General features: G+C 37.6%; 1 protein-coding gene across 6 annotated transcripts in view; it reads right to left on the bottom strand.

The window, feature by feature from the left end:
- Positions 1-24,049, bottom strand: part of LOC124631671 (protein roadkill) — a 48,097-nt gene that overhangs the window by 9,640 nt on the left and 14,408 nt on the right. Inside the window, exons 2-4 of one of the 6 annotated variants that reach the window (XM_047166177.1) lie at positions 22,352-22,385; positions 9,674-9,709; positions 284-452 (exon numbers count right to left, since the gene is read on the bottom strand). In XM_047166177.1, coding sequence (XP_047022133.1) covers positions 284-358 — 75 coding nt within the window. In that variant the 5' untranslated portion in view covers positions 359-452; positions 9,674-9,709; positions 22,352-22,385. Of the gene's footprint in view, positions 1-283; positions 453-9,673; positions 9,710-17,521; positions 17,694-17,716; positions 17,983-22,351; positions 22,386-24,049 lie in introns of those variants that run through there. The other 5 variants (XM_047166175.1, XM_047166173.1, XM_047166178.1 and 2 more) reach the window with 5 other exon arrangements.

The raw sequence follows: 24,049 nt of genomic DNA, 5'->3' as shown, positions 1-24,049 counted from the left end.
TATATAAGGTTGTTTTTCTGTTTTGCGTGACTGGAATAGGTAAGGCCCGTTTTCCGACTACAGCTAAACTTAGTTGGCATTGGATTGCCCTTGCCATTCATGTCGCCCTTCAGGTTTTGGATGGTTAAAGCTTATTTTGTTTTGCCATAATACCTACTTCATCCGCCCAATGGGACTTTCCATTTGATCCACATGTGGACTAAAGATAAACATAACTCAGCCAGTGAGACTACTCGCGTATGGATGACGTGAAGGTGTAGGTTCGATAGATACCATACATTACCTGTGTGAAGCACCAGTTTTCCGCGACGGGCGTGTTGCCGTCGTGCAGCGGGCTGGGCACGCGGCTCACCGCCATCCCGCCGGCGCCGTTGGAGGAGACGCGCGCCGACTGCGGAGCGGCCGCGCCGCCGCCCGACCCTCCACCGCCGCACTCGCTGCCTGACCCGAGCCTGCAACAATACATAACCACACATAAGTCTACTTGCACCCAACTGCACACAGCTTATACTAAACGAGAAACTTTCTCGAACAAAAGACATTTGATACTGAAGGTTTCAGGACGTAGGAGACGCTACAAATTCTTTTTCATTACAGTTTTGGGCACTAGAGAAATTGTTAAGGGGAAAGTAGGCAATAATGATTAGAAAAAAATAACAGTATCTCTACAAAGGGCAAATGAAAGAAGTTTATGCTGATTACATGCATGCATGATAAACAATATAATGGTATTCCTTTTGTAAACTCCTATAACACGCTAGTCTATAAGGACTATAAATGCGACACAGAAATGCCAGACCATAAATACGAAGGTGAAAATCGATTCTATAAAGAGGGAGGAGAGACGGTACAAGGATAGCAATTCTGCCAACTTTTCCCATACAAATGAAAATACTTTCGAATACAATAGCTGCAATTACGTACAGAAACAAATGATTTGGTCTGCTCATGTTAGTATTCCGGCCGCGGAATGCCTGAGTATATCTGACTCCAGCCTAATTAGTTTAGCAATTAAATAGCTGGCATGAACCACTTAATAATGCTACAATTGTAAATTAACGAGATCCATATCATTAAACGACTTCAGGGTTGGCAGAACAGTAATAAATAATGAGACAGATTTATAATAGATGACGTTTATTAGAATTTAAAGCGACAAGGAAGTTAACAGAATGATATTTAATATGTTTATTATCTTAATGTGATCGTCAATAAGCAATGTCTATAATGAGCTTGTTACTGAATGATAACTACGTGATTGTTAAATAGCAAACAAAGAAGTCGACAAAGCGGTTTGTTTAGTCCTAAAATCTAAATGCATGATAACATCAAAACATACTCCGTTTTCCTCTAGGTCAGTGATGTATGATCTACCTTTACACACGAAATAATAAGACATCGATGATGCAACGTGAATAATATAACTAAATAGACTAAAACATGAAACCGGTAAGTCAAAGAGGACAAACTTAATGATGTCATTAATTTGAAATTTGGCATTTAGGCTTCGTTGGGTGATCGATTCAGCATTTGTTAAGATTCATCACCTAGGCACAGCAGAACTAATTGGTATCCATTACACTGTTGAAGGTAATTGTTATGAACGATATAGCGCAGTAAAATTTAAGTAATAGACGGAATACCTTTACAGTCAACATTTATGAGATTTTAATGTCACACACTTTAGACACTTAAGATGCTTCAGTATTCACAGCAGAATAATAGCTTGTTTAATTTATAACCGCAAATCCCAATACATCGTGAGGCAGATCAGAGAATAAAACGGGTTGGTGTTCTAGTAATTTCTAAGACTGATAAAAAGCTGTAGTATTTTAGTACATTGCGTAGATAGCCAAATGTAACAAATACAATACGCTAACGAGTGACCTAGTGGCCGATAAGCAATACCTGCAAATTCTCATAGAATTGAATGCAAGGCGAAAATGTAGCAACGTCGTAATACGCCAATCAACGATCGTAGTTTCGCTTCCCAAATCTGGGACGCGAACACAATACATTATACACTTTATAAATGTGTGTACCGGTACGTGCGCACCGAGGACGGTTGCTGAACAATGACGACCCGGCGAAAGAAGAGTTACACGTTTGTATCTTTCGGCTTTTGGGTTTCGGTGCCGTCAAAATGTCGAGAGTATGTCAAAGTGGGACACTTACAATGTGCGAGATTTGACCGTCCTGCGAGACTTTCACGAACTGTATTTCGATTACCAAATACGCGTTAGAATCTGTGTCAGTTTCATCACCGCACTGCATCCGTTCACAGTCCGCGTGCGGTCGCTTTTTGTGAACGTATAATCGTATCACGCCAGTTAACCTGATACTTATTTTGTCAGCTGGACTCAATTTTGAGAGGATTTAATTTCAGATGATATGAATTGCGACATCTATTCAAAGTAGGAACTTGTTTGATTTTGGTCAGTAATTTTATAGAGAATTGTACTCACTGCTATTGTTTGCACCGTGAAATCAACATGCGGTACATGCGCACTTTCTTTTCTGCTTGTATTATAAATTAAACACTACTTTTGGATTCGGTTTCCAAATAAAAGTAACAGTTGATTTCCATCCTCTTTCAATTGGAACGAAGAGAAAAGTGTAAACAATGTGAGTTAGCAATGATTCTTTTTTATTATGGTTTTTAGAAACGCAGTTCTGGCCTTTAATTTCCTGAATCGAGCCCCCAGTTTATCGTGACATCGGCCTTTCATCGTTCATCACGTACATTGTTATTCCTGAACGCATACCACTGAATACTGGCTTGATAGATGCTCTCAGTTTCTAGGAAACTGCATAATCATTCCATTGTAAATTCCATGTAACCAAACAAGTTGGTTTGCTGTTCGCCAGGAATATTCAACAAACATACCCTTTCCAGATATTCGCATTTATGACTAACTAAGAGTATGAGAGCAGAATTTGAGTACAAAGAAACAGGGCAATTGCTGAACCTACATAGGAAGAGCTGGAATGAAATGGACAGTTCTGGTCTGCATTCAAGCAATCAAACGAAGTATGTCAAACATAAAAAAGTGTCACAGCACTAAATAAAAGTAGGCTAAGTGAATTAATCGGCACGACCCAGAAACTGTCGACTGTCGAGAGCCGAGTCTTCACTACGGATGTTAAAGATGACAAATATTTTTAACATATTATAAACAATATTGTTTTTTACTAATTTATGGATTCCCTTTACCAAATTCCATTATCTTCCTAATCAGAATTGCAAAACGCACTATCAGAAGGCTGATGAAATCGACAAATATGAAATCAAATGTTTAAATGTGTTAACAAAACATTACAATGTAGTCAAATTAAATATTTGTTCCATGACAACTTTAACTAGGTGGATAACTTTTCATAGCGCTGGGCTGTAGATAAGATATCGTACGCGCAACGATCACTCCGAGGTCGATCAACAATTTGCCACTGTGGCAAATGGAGCGGCCCGACCGACCTACATTCAGCTTCAGTAAACCGCTCCTATGACGATTAACAATAGGTGAATCATCATATCAACTCATCTATTACTTTTGGCCTACATTTAACTGGGACCATACTCAGCGTCGCTCATGTGACACATGGTGTAAGACGAGTAGGATTTCACGTTGATTTGTAGGATATTGATGGTGAGGTTGCGGTGTGGTCGCAGGCCCTTGCGGTAGACCACCCACGGGTGGGACCACCTTGCTAACGACACAAAAAAACTATTATGAATCGTAAACGATAGCGTTTTTGTCAAGACGGATTTATTTCTAACAAAATGTAATTTAAACGATTTATGATGATGAGCTGGATTTTTTAAACTATTTTTAAGCAATTGATTTAATGTGAGTTACTATTATTCTCTCAAATATGAAGAAATACCAGTTCACATGTCTTCGTGGCATTTAATAATTCAATTTTATGGAATATACATAGTCATAAAATATGTCATAATATAATAAAAACCACTTTGGCGGAGTTTGGTTCATAATTCATTATTTAAATAAAACCAAAAATGACAAACCAATATTTTGATCTACAATGATAATTAAGCGCAGGTGGCATAAGAGATTGAAATGCTGGGTATATAAAATTTAGAATATTACAGTTAAAAATAAATAACTTTGATATGGAATTAAGAAGTCAACAACCCGTGAAATGTTGAGCAATCTACGTAGTACGTATCATCGGTCTCCCGTGGTCTTATTATAGATGTCACCCGACCAGCTCGCATCCTCTTCTATATTTAAGTCCTCCCGACGCCGTTTCACTACGTTATTGGGATCGGTTGGTAAATCTCAAGCCGTAAGTAGGTGCCATAAAAACGAAGACTTTGTTGCATTTAGCCGACTGAATTATTGCTACCTTAGCAGTGACGTTCGACACATTTACATCAATTTCTGTTGTGTCACGGCCACTGAGTTTACATTAAGAGATAAATACCTCTATCTATGTAATCATCTACGTATTTCAAATACGATACGGTCATGTGAAAGCTTGTTATTAGCATAACAAAGAAATATTGCATTATACAATCACAGCGCAGTAACAGCGTTTTCATTTTCATACGCAATTAAATTTTCGATATTATTTCTAATTTATGAGCATAAATAATATTCAGTGGGAATATGGTAACATAGAATTAAGGTTGCGTTAAAATTAAATTTTATTTAGCTTAAACAACAACTGTTGCGGTTTTCCGTGGCCATTAGGCACAATGTTATTTACAATTAGTTGTAGCTATTTGTCCTATATATGTTAAACCCTGAAAAGGCTTACAATAAGGCTATACAACCATAAATTTGCAATCAATATTAATAATGGCGGACGCTTGTCGAGACAATGGAATCGGAATAAGGACGATAGAACAATGAATACAGTGATACGCATATGACTGGTTTTATTTTTCAAGCGGTGGTTCGCTGATGCAGCGGGCGTGCCAAGGGGGGAGTAACCAAGTGAGCAATGCCCTCTTAACGATGACTGCGTGTTGTGACTCAGACGCCCTGAGGACGACCCGACATTATAGGGTCCTCGACTGGGATCTGAAGGACGGCGTGTTTACAGCGAGCAAATAGTCCTACGATATCGCCGTCCTTATGTATTGCACACTTGCAATCGCTTGCTTAGACAATGTGACAATAACAATGGGAAACTATTTGCAATAAACATAGAATGTATATGTGTATGGTGTTAAAAAAATATATTACGTTATAGTTACACGTTCCACATTAGGTAAACAGGAAAAATAATCGCGTCTATATAAATGACTCACATAACAACAGTGTTTATACAGGGCTTAATTCCTAGTATTATTTTATTAGTACTGTATCTACGTAGTGTAGGAGCCAGGAAGGGGCGTATCATGCACTACGTCTATTGATTTCGTGCCAGTTTTCCTACAGAAGACTCGTCTGCGAACTGAAGACGGTTTAAGTGGAGGCGAGGTCGCTCCGTCTTGTACACAAAGCGAGTAAGCGATTCTCTGTGCTGTGACATTTTAATAATAGAGGTATTGTATCATGTCCGGTGGTGACGCAACAAGTACAGATGTCGAGGTTACTTATATACAACAAACCTAGTGTTCCAAATGACAAAGCCTAAATTCAGAGAGGTAGTGTGAGTAATTTGGTGTTGAGTAAGTCCTCGCGGACAATGAAAAGCATCCTTTGTCCACACGTGCAGACCTACATTTTTTATTTGAATGTGTTTATCAAATTAAAGGTAAAACAATGTGTGCACTAAACCGTTCTTGTCCTAAATTCTCAGTGACGTTGTGGTCAGGCAACTCAAAGCCGTCTGCGGTGGATAAGCTCGTAAATAAGCCATTTCAAACGATGCAACGATGGAAGATAAACCGGCATTATTATTCTTTACGAGTCCGTGATATATGTAAAGTAATTGTTTATGTCTATATTATTAGCTACATAAATAATGATGTGGTGTATTTGAGTAGAGGTGTTTGCGATTCTATGAAACATATTGTTAGCGTTAGTTAACGTTAACTTAGCTTTTTATGTTTGTAACACTCGACCTCTTTACAGAAGAAAATACTTATACGTATGTGAAAATATAGCAACGATTTGAAACATAGAAAATAACTGACTGCAATCGTCGAGATCACTTGAAATTTTTGTTCCGAGCAAAACGCAATTGCTTCAAATCAATAGTTGGTTCGCGGAAAAATGTATCAATAATAGCTGAGTTATGGCATACAATGCAGATGGAAACAGCTCGAATAGCGTGACGCGTGGAATAATCAAACACATGATGTATTCAAGGTTGCGGTACCCGTCATCGTCTTGTAGCCGTTGTAAATATAACCATAAAACCGCCGCCACCCGAGTTCAGCGAATAACTACCATATTTTATTGACACGTAATTAGTTTACTGTGACTGAAACATTATAACCTTTTAGCAATGTTACTGCCAATCGAAATGGTAGCGTGACTTTCACTTTAAACCATTGTCAATGAACTGTTCAACTAACTTTGTAAGGACAACTCGAAAACATGTATGTTCTTTCACATTTGTATAAGTACTTTATTGTTGTACGCTAACTAACGAGGCATTGTTAAGTGCGAATGAAAAAGTCTTTAATTTGTCGCATGCAACGCAACCCTAAAGCGCTTTTGCAAGCGAGGCTCGTGTAATATAACGCGCGATATGGGAAAGTAAACCTCTTCAAGCGGCGACGACAAATGACTTGTGGAAGTGCATGTTCTACAAAGTATAACTCCATAAAATATTACTTCAATTTCGTCCGGTTATCTCCGCCGCTACGTGGGGCAGAAATGGAAGATGGAGCTGGAAAGGGATAGCTATACTCTGCAGCATCAATAGTCAGAGGGGTTGAAGAGACACTAGAAACAACTATAATATTAGCTGTCGTGAAAATGATTCTTATTCCCTAAGCAATAAGTGCCACTGTAAAATGTAACTGCTAGTTCAATGTTGGTACAACTCCCGCGGTCGCGCTTCACATTATTTGTTATTATTCGCCTTTGTTGACTACACTCATAATGAAATGTATAATATTGTAGACGCATTTAAGAACCGATTTTGTAAACTTGGAGACAATAACATTATAACGTCTTTGTGATGATAAAACAAACAAACAGGCAGGTCTATGCGATAAACGGAGACGGTCATTAGGTTTAAAAATGTATGACAAATTAATGTGTTTGGAAGGTGTGACGATTATTATAGTATTGTAGTGAGATGTCAAGCGGTATTACATAATTAAAATATTTCGCAGTTGGAACGTGCAGGCGAACGCGGAACTAAATGCTCACCACCTTTATTTGTCCGCGATGTGCGAGGACGCGCAAGGTGACCGTGCTACGGCGCTACGTCATCTCAATAGATGATGGTAGTACGTGTGCAAATGCATGTGGCAACATGACAATTATGGAATATGCCGCAAGTAGAGCTCGATAATTGCGTATCATTTATACTTCTTGGCAGTTTAGGCACAAGAGAAATGTTCTGTTGCTACGCGGCTACGGGCTACGTCATGTCACTTCAATAGGCAAGTCGTAGCACGCACGAGTTTTCTCGAATAATTTCATATTTTTTCACTATCTAAATACCCAGCTAAATTGTTAAATCGACCATTGCTTGTTGTATTTTATTATATTTTGATAAGAATAAGGAAATAAATAGTTCGTACACGGACGATACCCGGAAAATGAATCCTATAGTTAAGGTTATCACAATAGATGATGGTGATACTATAAAACATCGTAGTATGTGTAATTATTGTCATAAAAAACTATGTAAGTGTTTACAAAGATATATGTACTCAGTGCCTACAACAAGATTTAATTACTTTAGTATAAAACGTTAAGCCTTCCGTGATCAGGCGCGATACACAGGCCGTTATGTGGTGAGCAGTACCTTTAGATATCTAACAGTTGTGCAATCGGTCCACAATATTATCTTAACGTATCGAATGCCATCAGATAACCCTCTAGAACAGAACAATTGGCCAATTTAATTTAAACCCTCATAAAGAACCCCTATAAAAGCAATACATGGACCCAAAACCGCAACGGGCGAGAAAATGGGATTGCCCAAAAAAACAGCGAATCACAATAAACCCCAAACGCAAATCTTATGGACATAATGATTACGAAAAGATAATGTACGTTAACCACATTTTTGCAAGATCAACAGCCAACTGCAATAAATATGTAATTTGGCTAACAAAACTTCGCAAGTAAAATTTGTTTAGTTCTGCAAAGACAAATACTGATATTGTGTGCCAAGAGACGGTATCGGGCTTGTTTGAACGAGGCTTTATCGTTGTGACATTGAAAGATAAAATTAATCAATGAAAGTCACCAATAATTTAATTTTATTCCACCAAGAATATAAGCATCGTTTTTCAATCTTTATCGGATAAGTCTGTAATCTATACGTAGACGGTTTCCGCGATGTAATCAATGAACTACTCTAGATTGGTACATTTGAAGTGGTTCTAACGCAAGATGTTATTTACTACTTTATACAAATGGAACGTTGAAAAATTTCAGCTGCGAAAACACCTACGTAAAATTCATTGTCTCTGTCATTTAGGAAGGATTCTCTCTGCAAGATTCATTATTTACAACGATTTTAAGGAGTCATAAATTAGTAATAAAGTTAACGGTTGTTTAAATAATTTAAAACAATAGATTATTTGCAAAGATTGTAAGCACCTACAATTTACTCTAAATCTCTAGTGTTTATATAAGATTCCGGACCCTCTCCAGAGAGCAGCGTCAGTAAAGACTTGGCGGCCTTCCAGAGCGCTATCATAAGCGCTTCTTACTCACAAATATTACGAAACTTATCTGCTGGGGAATATAATATTATATATAATGTTATACTTTAGCTTAATTCACACCATACTTTGTATATGACGACATATCGAATAGCGGAATCGTCTAACTACAATAACAGGCTGATATTGGCTTAGTGTCACTATGTCGCGACTCGCGGCCACTATACATTTCCTGGTTGTAAATCAGCGACTACTGCCGTCTTACCACAAAAACTTTTAAACGTCAGTTTATGCCTTGTCTAAAAAAATGACAAATTATGACGTTGACATATGGTTCATTTTGCAGCCAAAATTTATTTAGACAAGTGTAAAACAGGGGTTTAAGTTTTTGTAGTAAGGCCATTAGGCTTTAATGTCGGGAGCCACTGCCGCCCGCCGACGGTCTTGAAGTTAAGGAAACGAGACAGAATTATAAAAGCGCGCATAACCTCTGCTGTCGAGTAATAGAACGTTTGGCCTCGTGAGGAATCGAGCGATGGATCGACAAACTGAATAATGGTGAGACTTCGTCGTTACGTCATGACCTTCATAGGCTGGGCTGTGACGTAGACGCACTCACGCCTACCTGTTTGCACGTGGCACAATAAAACCAACGTTATTATTGAAACTGTTCACATGGAAATTGCAAATGAAAAAGAAACTTTACTTGATAGTTTTTTCAGACTGCACATTTGTTGTAACGATTATACAATTGAAGGCTAGTTGTAAGAGTTTAAAATTAGATACACAGCCCAACTTTTGAGGTACGTTATTTTAAAATTAAATGTTAGATGTTAAATACGTTTAATACCCAAATTATCAGAGTTGTTAAGATAAATAAATGACTTAAAAATTATTACGTACTTCAACGAAGAGGAGCGCGCGGTTTGCTGATTATACCTAGAAAGGAAATGACAATATTGTTATAGTAATAAATAGACGGGTGACTTTGGAAGAGACCTAGGATCAAGGCTCATACTACAAAAGATTATAATGGGCACAACGGGCGAGGATAAGCTGTAAGGCGGAAGCGTCGAGCGAGGCCGAGGACGAACGGCCAATTCTGAATCAAACAGAATGCCTCGCATATGAACACTGAAGCGGTTTAACTTGCCACCGTTCCGTTGTAAGCCCACATTGCTTATTTATATTTGGGTGCCAATTAATCAATATTGTTTTTAATATTGTTAAAGCTATTCAAGTTAATATCAGTGCATATACTCAAATGATTACATATCCACATATTGCAAAAAACCGCTTCCAACCCAACACCAGTTCCAAACAAAGCGTGAAAGTTACAAGTTCTCGGGGAAATCATTTTGAAATGATTACAACGACACTTAACACGTTTTAAATACAAAGAGTGACGTGAGCAGGAGTTTGCGAAGCCGGTTATGTAAGAACGCACGCAAAGGCAGGCGAATGGGAAACGAAACCGATACACGGACGGCGGTCGCCCCGCCAGCCACCATACACCATCGAGTATTTGGCAACATCGCTTTGGAAAGCGAAGACATAGACGACGCCGCACCACATGCAGACGCTAATCTAACTAGGACAGATTGATTTATAACTCTAACAAGAAACTGTGCCACCTCGGCCCTACGAGTTCTACATTGTTTTGCCATGAATATGCAATCGCAAATAGATAATAAAGATTAGAATTAATTTTATTGACGGCTTGCTTCTACAATTTGCTCTACTTGACAAATGAGTTTACCAGGAAGCGCGTGAGTCCTTTCGTCTCATTATAAAGTGACAAAGAAGGCTGAAATAATTTGGCCTCAAGTTTTATTGTCCTATGAATTACTAGATGGCCAAAATGATTGGCGAGACCTTGACTTCAGCCTAATATAAATTGCATGACCCTACTTCCTACACCAGCGAGGGTCGTCACTGCCGATTGCCTTTAATTTTATCTAACATTTTGATCGTCATTTAGAATCTGATACACATGATTATGTGGTTTAACGGATATTTACTTAATTTTTATATAAAACCAGTCTTGTTTTGATTTTTGATAACCAGGAAACGTTCAACTCATTACTTGATACTGCCACTTACTGAAATAATGTAGTGGGGCAGAATTAAATTGAATCCAATGGGATTAAATATCGGCAAGGAGAAGACAAGGCCGGCTGAGCATCGGTCAGTCTACACATGATACGCCGACCCGGAATACAAACTGAAACCTTGTGGTTTGTTTAGCAAATACAAGCTATTACACAAGCAGGGTCATCTTACAGAATCTCTTGAATAAAACGATAGTTATTTATTATGTCTAATTTAAAAACAAATCGGATATTAAATATATTCAACTCATATCTTACAGCATACAATAGCAATCTATCAGCACCTACAGGTAAACTCTATCTTTACCTTTAACCTTAAAATATGCAAATGCAGCTGTGCCCTCCTTTTTGCAATTTACCAAGTACTTTATTGTGCAGCACAAACTATCTGTGGTAGGTTGAATTATTCTTATTGCGAGCTCTCGCTCAGCACGTTTATTAAAATTATTTACTAGCCCTGACACAATACATCTCGGTTAGATGTAGGTGTGCATGTAGATGGTTGGGTGTCAGTGTGTGCGTGTGTCAAGCTCGGCGAGACTCTGGCAGCAGTTGGTGCGAGGCAGCTCAGCACGGGGCATCGAGAACGCGACCCGGTTCGCCGCTCGAGAAAGCATCGACAAAACTCGGTTGAGGCCGCGCACACAGCCAGGCGGACGTACACTTTCAGTCTTCGTATGCGCACCGTGTGTATATTAAGAAACACTAGACAAAAACGATATAAACCGTCCGTCAATTATGAAAAGGTGCTTTTAAATAAACACCTCTGATTTTACTTCTGCACGGTCATATTATAATTTATCATTTATCATCATTTATAAATTATCTATGAGTCACATATATGCACGTGGTGTATTCCAGGCATATTTTAACACATAATACAATTCGTCATTAATCCAAGTTAGAAAAAAAAATATCTTCCATTTCTTTCAGAATGAGGATACTTGTAAGGTAACGGATATTTGCAACAAAAATATAAAGAAAATGTTGGTGTCGCTCCTAAAATTCTATGACCTTCATTATGCCAAAAAAATGCCTGTGTCACATTGTTTGTATTTCACCTATTTGTTATAATGTAAACGCTGAATTATACCGTGCACAAAAAATATTCAGATGTGTTCGACCTTCAAATTGATGCCCCCGTTCTACTTTCCTACATCTTAACAAATCGTTAATCACCATATGTCTGAGAGCAACAAATTGGCGCAGGTGCGAATTATAGCATAACTTATTTTTTTTTAACAATATAACTTTCATTAACTTATTCCCAAAACGTTATATCACATTTTCAAGACTTTCAAAAAACCTTCTTCTAAGCACAAAAAGAACCGGGTCAATTTTGACATCGTAATGCATTTGACCTACATGGTAAAAGAGTGGCATTTGAAAAAAATTGGGCAAGGCCTACGTGTGTATTATACGGCTTTATTTTGTAGGGCAATCGTTTACATGGCGCTTTGGCTTTAACAGAACCAATGATATATCTGCACACGTGATAATAAGCAGACAGTACTTTAAATAAATGGGGACTTCGATGATAAAACGGGTTACAATTAACTTGTTTTATATTGGGCGATAAATCGAGATACAACATGATGATCTTCGTCGCGCTCTACAACCGCCGAAGTTGATTTCGGGTCATTCTACACAGTAAGGGGCACAAGGTAAAAGATGGTGCATTGAAAATGGCCTTAAGCCCAATAGCGATCTGCGGCCGCGTTGCTTCCTATTGGCGTCGAGGCGACAATGCCAACGCTGGCGGCTGCTACGAAGGTGACGGAGCTGCAAAGGTCGATCACCACTCCATCGCTAACCCGAAGCTGTTTCATTGAGTGCACTACACTGCTTCTATTTAGACACGATCGAGTTATTGAACCATGACTCTAACAATCTCAGAATGTTTGGTAATAAAGCCTTTTATTTTTATTCAATTATATCAATGATTACTAATTGATTTCAAACTATTATATAACAATTAAATAAAAAAGAAAATAAACAGTCACGTGCAGATTTAAGGCCTTTTGAACCGATTTTTTCATGTATTTTATAGTAGAATTATGAATAACAAAAACTTGGTCAAGTATGTACGTCGCCCCAAAATAAGTGACCTCAGTTTTGTTAGCTCAAGCTTCTCAAAAACAATTTATGTATAGTTAAACAATACTAACGCAACATTCGCGCCGTTACACCTACTTATATAGGAGGATTATATCACTGTCTTTGTTCTATTATGTTACTGTTTATGAGGTACTCATGACAACCAGATTTTTAACACGCAGTACAAAAATCTGGGACAAGCAAATCTCTTAAAAACATTATCGTACATTTTTGCAGGTACGCTTAATGGTACTCCGAATGACCCCAAATCATTAAAGGGCCCCACGGAAAGTATAACGCAAACACTAGAGTTTTACGGGTCAACCGAGGCAGGGGCTGCCTACCGAGGGAGGCCGAGGCGCAGAAGGCGTAGGGACGTCGAGCGGGGGAGGACCCTGACACAGATCCAAACTCATCAGTAAAGCGGCGAAGGCCTCGAGATTCGGTTGCTATATCATCGATTCCTCTACGCACCATACCGCTTTACGCACAAAATGGGTCAACGCGCGCGGCTCTTCGACAAAGTTGGAGAGCGCGATGTCCCCGTTCCGAATTGCTCCCTCGGCAAATTAACGCCTCACGCTACTGTGCTCTAAATCGGCAACGGATAAAATAATAAATAACAGCTATATACCTGATACTTCATTATCGACATCTACTCGAAGAATTGTCCTCATTTCGTCCATAGTCTCCTCTTATTCATGTAACATTTTAACAATGTTTTTTTGGTCACATACAAATGATTAATTACTATAACTGTGCATTGTTTTATATTATGCATGAAACTAATAGGCTTCGAAAGCGATGTAGAGCAGCGTGGGCACATAATTTAGATCTTACGTGAGTGGGTCTTGTCATAGTTTCATGAACCACTTTCAGGTGAGTAATGACATCGGTCGAGAGTTACGGTGGAGTTGCGACACTATTCACCTAACAATCTTCTGAGGTTTCCAGGCCGTTAAATTAAAGAGACGTAACAACAATATAGGAGAGAGAGAGCATGATGATTCATGTTATTAAAACAACTGAATGAAGACATTTTATAAATACGCCTTTGCTCTATTTAACAGCACATATTTTATAATAATGATCTCTAGATTATCATAAATAAAATCAACAAGTCCAATATAGTACCAATAATACAATACCACATAGCTAACATAGCATGACATGAGCGATATTAAAAGAAATCTGAGCAGTGAGCTGTTCAAAGTCGTATGTTGGTGAAACTATCGAGATCATCGTACAAAGAGGAGCGCCACGCTCCGTGCCGAAGAAAGACGCAGCGTACTTTCCATCGACAAAGACGCTATATTCAAATTATGAGGTTTCACCTGAGAAATGGCCACAAAACAAATTACAGCCATTCTCTCCAAAAGAGAAACATCAGTTAACAATAGAATCTCTTGCCGTAGCATCTACAACAAATATGGCCTCATCATTTTCGTGGGTGTTGTAAGAGGCAAATAAGGGTTATCGCCAAGCTAGGAACTGTTAGCCATTCATTAAAATGTTATGAATTCCGTTACAACAATTTTCCCCCTCAAAGTTATTTCGATAAGTTGATATTTTTTTTATAATAATTAGTGTTTGTGTATCTGCTCTATTTCCATTTTATTTACCAATATTGGACTTTTAGTATGCTGAAGTTTTGCTTATTGGCTTGAAAATGTATCATTCATCACTATAGCTTTGAGCTATATAGTACGTAGTAAGCCTTTTCTAGATCCCTGACCAGACTAAGAACAGGGCTTTAACTTTTGAGAAGATAATCCGAGTATAAAACAATATTAATAACGGAAATGTTCTGTTTGCCCCAGTAAAATTCGTACGATGGCATAAAAACGGAAAAGAATAAATTTGGTTTCCCAAACAAGATTCAGCCGTGTATATTTGATAGCCTTGACCTTGTGTAATATACATCACGATAATAAGGAAGACTTTGAATACGTATGTAATCGCTGTATCAATAAATTTGCTATTTATATCAACATCATTATGTAACTAGGCGTGGCTCCAGCACGAAACTCATTTTTAAAACATAATTCTTTGGTAGTCAACCATCTTTTGGTCACAAATTGCTATTTAAGACAAGTTTCTAAGATTATTTAGGTTGATTTGAGGGCGCAGGGTCGAAACCTAAGTTAAACTGATATCACTTTGCATGATTTACTCCAGACTGTCAATGATATGGCAATGACACTTTAAAATTAAGAAACTAATACCGATAAACATTTGTATTCTGTCAGGTAAATAACATTCTTTTTTGCCGAATAAGTACAGCTGTGCACGTGACTACGTCAAAAGTTATACAATATACCGTAAATCATTTCATAAACAACACTATGTACAAGACAGTAAAACAAGTTGGATTATAGCCAGAGAGCTAACAAGCTTATCTTTTCAATGAGTAGATTCTTCACAATTTACGTTTCATAATTTGAGCGTAACGCCATTTCTATTCGGGTAACGGACAGTTCTGTTTAACCTGGCGTTATCGTAACCAAAATTCAGCGCCAGTGCTGCAAACCCACTTAGTTATCGCATTCCGCTGTCAACGAAACAGGAGCACCGAGTGCGGGCTCGGCCGCAATCTTTCGCTTTGTAAACGCTCACCGGCCCTCGGACTAAATTGATACATTCTTGCGAAATAACCTCGCCCAATTTATTCAAACAATCATACTAGATTGTTAGACTATACTTCACGTTCTATCCAACAATGATATCGTAACTTGAGCTAGTTCACTGGTTAATACGCTAGCATAAGTTTCATTGGTAATGGTTGCCGCATTATACAATTTAAGCGAATTTTCAGGTGACAGGCCATGTTTTGGTATCCATATTGCTATTGACTTCGATATCAATTAATATTAAATTAAGCAACCTATTGGTTGGCGTATACAAGACATACTCTGATAACCAATTACATTACTACAGCCACTGCTTGTATGCTAAATATGTTAATTTAGCTAACATGTACGATAATGTTTGGTATCAATATTGGATTGTATATGAATATGGAAATTTCTGAGACTATAAAAGTAATTATTTGTCAGGTAGGGCCAAAGAATGATAAAAATTAAAGTTTCCATGTCAAACTCAGTATTCGAATACCAACATAAGCAAAGCAAAATTTGAACAGGGAAGAGGGATTACTGAAGACCGCGATAAGTCAATGTGATTTAAATTGAAGTTTAAGAGAATGGTTATAAATATAATATGGGGTGCGAGGAGGGCTCCGAGGTGTTCGTTACAAATAAGAGTAAAGAGGGTCGAGACGAAGGCATCTACCCACACTTGTATGCTCTTCCGTGCATTTTGTGCGGAGGAAGGTCGTCGACCCGCTCCGAGGAGCATCTCCGCAAATCTTTATTTTCTGCCCAAGATACAAGTCTAACTTTGTATAGACGCCACGATTTAGGGGAGACTTAAGATGGTTGCGACGAATTTTAATGTTATTGTAACGCTATATGTATATAAGTAAGAAGTTTTTCATTGGAGGGTTTTTGGGCGTTTTTGAGGAATTGGTTATGAAAGTTTGTATTTATGAAATTAACACGTTTCTTTTTAGCGCGACAGCTGCCCACATAGTGAGATAAAACTATATGTTTGTTTTAGATATAACAGAATCTTTTGGGGGAGACTAGATATAATTAAAGAAATTACATTAGAACAGAAACTCGCAGAGCTGAATTTCAATTTCTTTACAATCTTAACAAAAACTAGAGCGTTACATTTGCTTTCACAAAAAAAGAAACATCAATGAATAAAAAAAAGGCTATTGGAACATCAGAAGGTAAGCGCTTTCCGGCCTCGGTTGGCTGACTACCTGCTAAAGGAAAGAAACGAACCCATGCGTTATGACACTGTATTATAGCAACGTTGTTATATATTATCTTTGGAACAAATCTTGTTTGGGATCATTTATAAATAAAACAGGTAAAATAACACACCCAAATCATTTGGTCATCTGTTGCGAAGATCCATATAAACAAAGAGCTGCTTCTGCTTAAAGAGGATTACCAAACCATACAAAGATAGGAATGGGTCCTGTAGATGAGGACATAATTGTAGATTTCGTTATAGTGTAAATAATTGCATCGATTTTCAAACAACGTTGCTTGGAAGCGTACAACGTTCCAAATAAAACACGGCGACAAGCAGGCAACGGTGGGGTTCGACTGTTTGGGGTAACCGTGACGAATGAGGGTGCCAAGGAATAAAAGAAAACATCGAAACACCATAAACTGAACGCGCTCGAGGGGCTGCAGTAATGACAGGCCAATGTTTGATTTTCAATAATTTTGTTACTGCAATAAATAAAACGATTTAGAAAATACTCATTATTACTAATGATAATGGTTGCAGTAAAAGTGACTCGATTTCTAAGTTGCTCCCTCTACCTGTCGTTTGACGTTCAGCTTACACAACAAGGAAAGTTAAATGCGCGTGCGGGGCAAAGCAACTTTCGCCCATTGTAGAGATAGTAAGTACTAAATGAAAACAACACAATTTTGTAACTAAGGAGATCATGAAAGCATACCTGAGAATATTTAATTCATCAGTGTCAAGGCTCAATACATCATTCAACCAAATACGTCGCTTGCCCATCTGCAAACTGGTGACCGTACACGTGAGTGTTCTAAATCATGTAACGACCAAACCGACGAAAAGTCCTTCGATGAACATGATAAAATAAACTAGTTCCGCGTTGACTCCAACAACCAAAATAGCTCACCTGGCTAAGGCCATTATACGTTCGTATAATCCAATTTTCCAAAATAGTTGCACCACTTCGTTATCACAAACAACCACAAGTCAATTATAAATAAAAAGTGCAATAGTCCACTAAAACCGAATAACACCGGTATGCGAAAGTGTATCACGTTTGACAGTTTCACTTCACCACATGGCTGGTAAGTTGCGCGCGGTGACGTGACAGACGTACGCTGCGCTCGACGAATGACGGGCGACTGCCGTGACTCTACTGGACTCTCAAATGCCGCGACTCGGGGAGTCGACTGTAATGTGAATGTGAGCGCTTCTCTCGCCGCTCGCGGAGAGCGGAGCGGAGGCGCGGGGTCAGCGAGGGCGGAGCGCCCGACAACGGGCGCCCGCGGGACAGCTGCGCACCACAGACCCTTTCTCCGTTCAGTCTCTATTGTATTGGTGAAAGCTTTAGCCTGCCCATGTGCTTAACACGGCTTTTTGACGGATGTGAGATTACGAAGTTCAACTTTGGCATCCGCTGCAGACATAACCAGAATGACAATGGATTTTTTTGAATTACTTATAGATTATTATTTGAGCTAATGATATGAAAATTTGATGCAGATTAAGGTGATTGTCTTTGAATGAAAATAACAAAGAATCCAGAAGCAGCACATTATGATAAATAAGTCTCAAAGTGTAAATAATAATAAATTGTAAATAACAGCAGAACAATGAGATATCAAGCTTGAACATTGACTGCAGCTTTGTTCAGTGCACGTAGGGAGAAGTTGTTGCCCCCGAGTAGAGCCTTGAGCCGCCCTGTTCGACCGGCTAACAAATGCATGTGAATTACATTCAAATGATAATGGATTTATACCCATTAAAGTAGTTCGATTAATATTTATTTTACATAAATTTAATATTTTCTGAATAAAGATCACGTGTAATATTGGCCCGACAAAACAGAAAGTAATGCTAAACTGAAAGTTTCACTTAGTTTTACTTCGCCCGGTTACTTTGTGAAAGGGTCTATAACTTTTAATGTCGAGGTTGAAGTATATTTAGTTTCTAGGGATTTTTTAGAATTACTGATTAATTAAGGCTCATCCATGTTTCAGTCACGTTTGAAGCAGATATTAATAACGTGCAAATTCATGACGGATGCCTTAATTCTTATATGTTCTCATAAATAAAACACCACATAAATAAATTCTGCTTAAACTTAGTCAACCTTTGTTTATAAAATTTTGCTCTTTTGACTTTGGGGACAACGCATTGATTAGTCTCATACGTTGCTCTTCAAAGTGTTGAATTTGAGTCCAAAGAAAAAACAAATTTAAATTGAATCGCCAGAGAGCATAAATAATGTGGGTATGTTAGAGAGATATGCGAATGAAAGACGACGATTGGTAAGGCCGGGAGGTTAGCTGCAGCAATAACGCGTGCATTGGCTGCCACAACAGAATATATAAATAATATGACCGCGAGGGTTAGTCAAAGTCATCGAGTCATCTCGCCCTCAAAGGCGTCTCAAACACTCGTCGACCTTGGAGCGAGCCTTCAGGGTTAACCTCCCGAAGGGAAAAAGCCCTCGGCCTCGGATGCCACAACCCACCTTACCTGCTCACATTATTTGTTCCTTTGTTTGAATTGAATCGTTTAGGTGTTGTGTTTCTTAGAAATTATTCGGGATAAGTTGGGTTCATTATGTTCTTGTTAGTTCATAGTGTTGTGTTGCGAATTTTAGTAAATAGGTACCTCTTTAGGATTTGCAGCATTGCCAATTTTATAATAGGCGCTTTTCATGTGGATACCACAGTTTAGACAAGGAAAATAAAAACAGACAGATACGTAGGTTATTCGGCAAGGACATGCAAAAAAAGAAAACAAAATGAAAGTATATGTGTAAAAGAGGCGTAGAAGGTTTCCGATAAAGAACAAAAAAATAAAAACAACAGTAAAATCAAAATGGTAAAGGTTTATAGCCTAGACTTACTTTGTAACATCCAGAAAGTACACATTTGAAGGCTTCGCTTGATGAGATTTTTTTTTTATAAAAAAAAATTATCAAGTCAACAAATATACCAGCAATATGACAATTTATTTGGAAAATAAAATCTAAATTCATGAGAAACTACGTGCAAGAACGAGAAAATCGGTCTTGAGTTGGCAGTTTACAAATTATTATATTTGGCGTAAAATAAGGCCTTGATTGGATACGTGACATATCTACAAATTGAGTTGACGATTGAGAAAAATATGATGTCCATGACCCTGTTAGAAATTAGAATTTTAGACGTTACAGCAACAGAGATAAAATTATAACAATCAATTTCAAGTCAAGTTTTTGTCAATAGTAGAAAAAGTTTTAGAAAACATTGAAAGGATTCTAATAATTTGAAAAAGCAAGATTATAATATTTTTATCATAGTTAAATTATTGATGAAGAGAAAAACTTAAAAATGATTTGTAATTATTATGAAGCATTTTAATTTAGTACAATTTTCTAATTTTGGCTTCTCATGGTTATTGTGCATAGCACGTATCTACAATTTGCATTATATTCTGTTGTGTGATATCCGTTAGTCGATATAATTGATCACCAAAGTGCTAAAAATACGCGGAGTTATGTGAATATGAAACTAACTGACAACCCTATAACACTTACGATTACAAAATTATGTACAAGCACTATGAAGAATAAAACTAAACATCCAAGCGAAAGTATTGATACATTGCTCTGTACGTTTGATCATTAAGCTGAGAAACTGTATTTTATTACTAGGTATCTCTTGTTCATTACTGGGAATTTACCCGATTTGTTTTTTTTTATACCTACCAATTTTAATGTAAACAGATCAGTAAAATTCCGTTAATTATTAAAGTTTTTATTGAGGATATTTTAATTTTATATTTCTTTATCGCCAAGTTTGCACGTCCTCTTAGCGACAAATGACACATATGCAAAGAGCAAATAAACGATATTACGCCGATAATTGAATTGACTTTCCTTTATTGAATCAAGTGGCATTTTATTTTTATCAATCACTCTTTTGTTGTTCAGTTTTAATTCGATGCACTCTGCGTCAATGCAGATTTAATTTATGAAGGGCACAAACGATAATGGGTTAGTAAAGCTAGGGCTTTAACCTATGAAAACCTTTTACCTAGTTATTACCTTTTGAAAGGCTTATCGGATTAGATAAGGATGACGAACAACTGAAACCGCACAGCGGGGCGAAAGGCTCCCCGATACCGACATAATATTCTTTTTAGAAACTGCACCAGGTGCCACAGATCGCACTTTCCACGATTAACTTTCTCATTTACAATACGAGTTGACCTTTCGTTTCTATCGCACTCACTCCAAAAAAGGGTGAATATTTTTACTAAACTTTTTAATGTTGAAAAGTGAAATTTTAATAGGTGCCTCATAATCCAGTTAGCCCTGATGACGTGATGTACTCTATATTAATTTCATTTTGCGTGATCCACATATTTGATAATCGATTTTAAGTAATGAATAATCATGTTGATTAATATGGAAATTCAATTTTTAGTTCATAACCTACATTTAAACGAAAGGAGGCCATTGAGAAATAAGTATTTTATAGAGAGCACTAAGTTCATGAACGATGTTATATACTTACTGCGTTGTTTATCGATGTGTAATGTTTTCGTTCTAAATGTTTTTATTAATATGTATGCGATATTAAGGTAAGGAGAGAGCAGTGGTTCACTCTCAACTCGACTCTCGCTGCGTGGAAAGCTCGCTATCTCGTCTAGGTGAAAATCCTACAATATGGTCGTTGTTACCTTTGCATTTAGTTCACAGTTTCACGGTGTGCCAATTACGTTTTGTATTTATTTAAATTGTCAATTGTTAAATCAGATAGTATCAAGCTACATCTTTATTATGTAGATAAATATTTTCAAAAAATATAAATTGAGTACCATATCGTTCAAATTCATCTCGTAACATCAATTTACTTTAAGAAAGTATTTAATTGGTCTCCAATTCATTAGAATACCTACTGCAGCAAAATCTTAATAATTTAATAACATATTATTTATTAGAGACTAGAGGCGGAACGCAGCAGTGAAAGTGCATCTCTACATTGCGCTCGCGCACCGAGTTTAGAGCATTTTTCAGTCGTGATTAAAAAGAGAGAGAAATGCAAGAAAGCGCCGCTCAAGCGGGCGATGGTATAGTAAAATTTGAAAGCGCTACACAATAGCGCGTTGTCGAAATTGGAAAGTTGAGTGGCGTGCGTCCATTGCGTAACAGCTCTTACGAGCTGCGGTGTGACGCTGACGAAAGGTAAGGTATGACGTCACCAGCATGAAAGTGCATCGCCCGGCGCCCCACCAGGCGCCGCGGCCGAACAAATGCACGTGCGCTGCACTGCTGCGCTTCCTGCATCTGAGGACTTTCTATTGGGAAACCGCCGCGACAAGCACTCGACTTCTCTACACATCTAACTATTGGGAAATTCGACTCTCACGCATGGCTACACGAAACAAGATGCATCTGATTGAGCAATCAACTTTACAATGCGCTTGCACAACCACTGACACTGCGGACGAGGTGCTACGTTTGGTAAACATGAACGCATCTCAGATATTAAGGTACGCATATATTAAAGATATTTGTACTTACAGTGTAATACGCTCTACGGCCCCCGCAGAAGTATCTGTAACGAAAACGTTTCGAATTTAGATTTATTTGACACGAACTTAATGTTTCTAACGATATTAATAGTTTCTAGCTGGAAGCGTTCAGTGAAATTGGATAAGCCTAATGGTTATAAGGTAATTGAAGATCGTAATCTACGGCTAAGATAACGTTGCTGCTGCTGCCAATAGCTTTAAATAAGTACATACTTCAACGTCTGAACGTGGCAAGTAGTAAAAGTTTTATTCCGTACCAAAACACATAAATAAGGTAGGTACAAGAAAATGCATCATCTTGTTTAAAGCCAGGATTTCACAGCAGGAATCGATTTTAGCAATCTCAAATTCTACACCTCATCCTGAAGCTGAATGGAGGTAATACGATATTTCTCTCACGCCTACTTGTACCCGCCAATAAACCATCGAAATTGTAAATACAGATCTCCATGGCACATTAGTCATTCTTTATAATTAATTTATTTAATATTTATAGTTCACACTATCGTTGAGATCAAAAGAGAATGATATACAATAATGAAATCAATCGTGTAGTCATTTTGTACTCATTACAAGCTTGAAATCAATATAAGCCGCCTTGACACTGTTTGCTTTTACAGACGGACGGATGCGTGTGTCAGTATAAAATGTGTTACAATGATAAATAACACTAGTTTACAAAATCAAACTTTTTGCCTGTTGCCGTGGATTTAATGGCTGGTAACATTCACTTATGTTTAGTTTTTATTAATTACACCCGCAAATTTTTTTTTGTAGCTCGACTTTACGTGTTATTGACTTTCTCTTTTCTGAACCTTTTTCAGTCGCTGAAGTACGTATTTTATTGTAATTATACAAATATGTGAAGTTTTTACAACACGAGTAGTTCAAGGAGGCGTTGTTTGAACAATCCAAACCATGTTTATTACTTATGTGGAGAATATGTGTTTGAGAAGTGTAGAAATGTCATCAGAAACGCTTAAAAATACTTATTTTTTTATATTTTGGAATGTTGTTAGATAAAAATGACAAATCTTGGGCTCCTGATTGTGTTTGTAAATCGTGCGTTGAATACCTAAGATTATGGAAAAGTGGTAAAAAAAGTACTTTTCAACTTAAAACACCAACTATTTGGAAAGAATCGGAAAATCATCTCGACGACTCTTACTTTTGTAGCGTGAACATAAACAGCTTAACCACCAAAAATCGAGCTAAATGGCAAAACCGAAGTAGTACATGTGTTCAGCGTCCAGTGCAGCATTCACCTGACCTTTCAGAGAATAAAAATTATATTGAATTTTGAAAAATTATAATGAAAATTATGTTGAACTTGTCGAAGACCTGCTCTTACAATTAAGAGATATGGGATGCGATTTGAGCATAAACTCACTTCCTCTTCAGTCATCTGGACAGATTTCCGGAAAATTTAGGAGATATGAGCGAAGAGCAGGGGAGAACGTATGCATCAAGATTAACGTGTCATGGAAGAACGTTATCAGGGTTTCTGGGATGTAAATATGATGTCTGACTATTGCTGGTCTCTGATACGCCATTTCCCAAAGTCTACACATAAGAGAAGAGCTTTAAAGCCAAGTTTTTTGGAACTCAACAATTAATATAATTTTTAAACAAATATTCTTTAAGGTAAATACACGTTTTTTCTCTATAAACCGCACTTACCTGAATC

This window comes from Helicoverpa zea, chromosome 7 (assembly GCF_022581195.2).
Source record: "Helicoverpa zea isolate HzStark_Cry1AcR chromosome 7, ilHelZeax1.1, whole genome shotgun sequence".
Classification (NCBI taxonomy): domain Eukaryota; kingdom Metazoa; phylum Arthropoda; class Insecta; order Lepidoptera; family Noctuidae; genus Helicoverpa; species Helicoverpa zea.
Note: the sequence above shows the minus strand (reverse complement) of the source record. Positions and strands in the feature narration are given on the sequence as shown.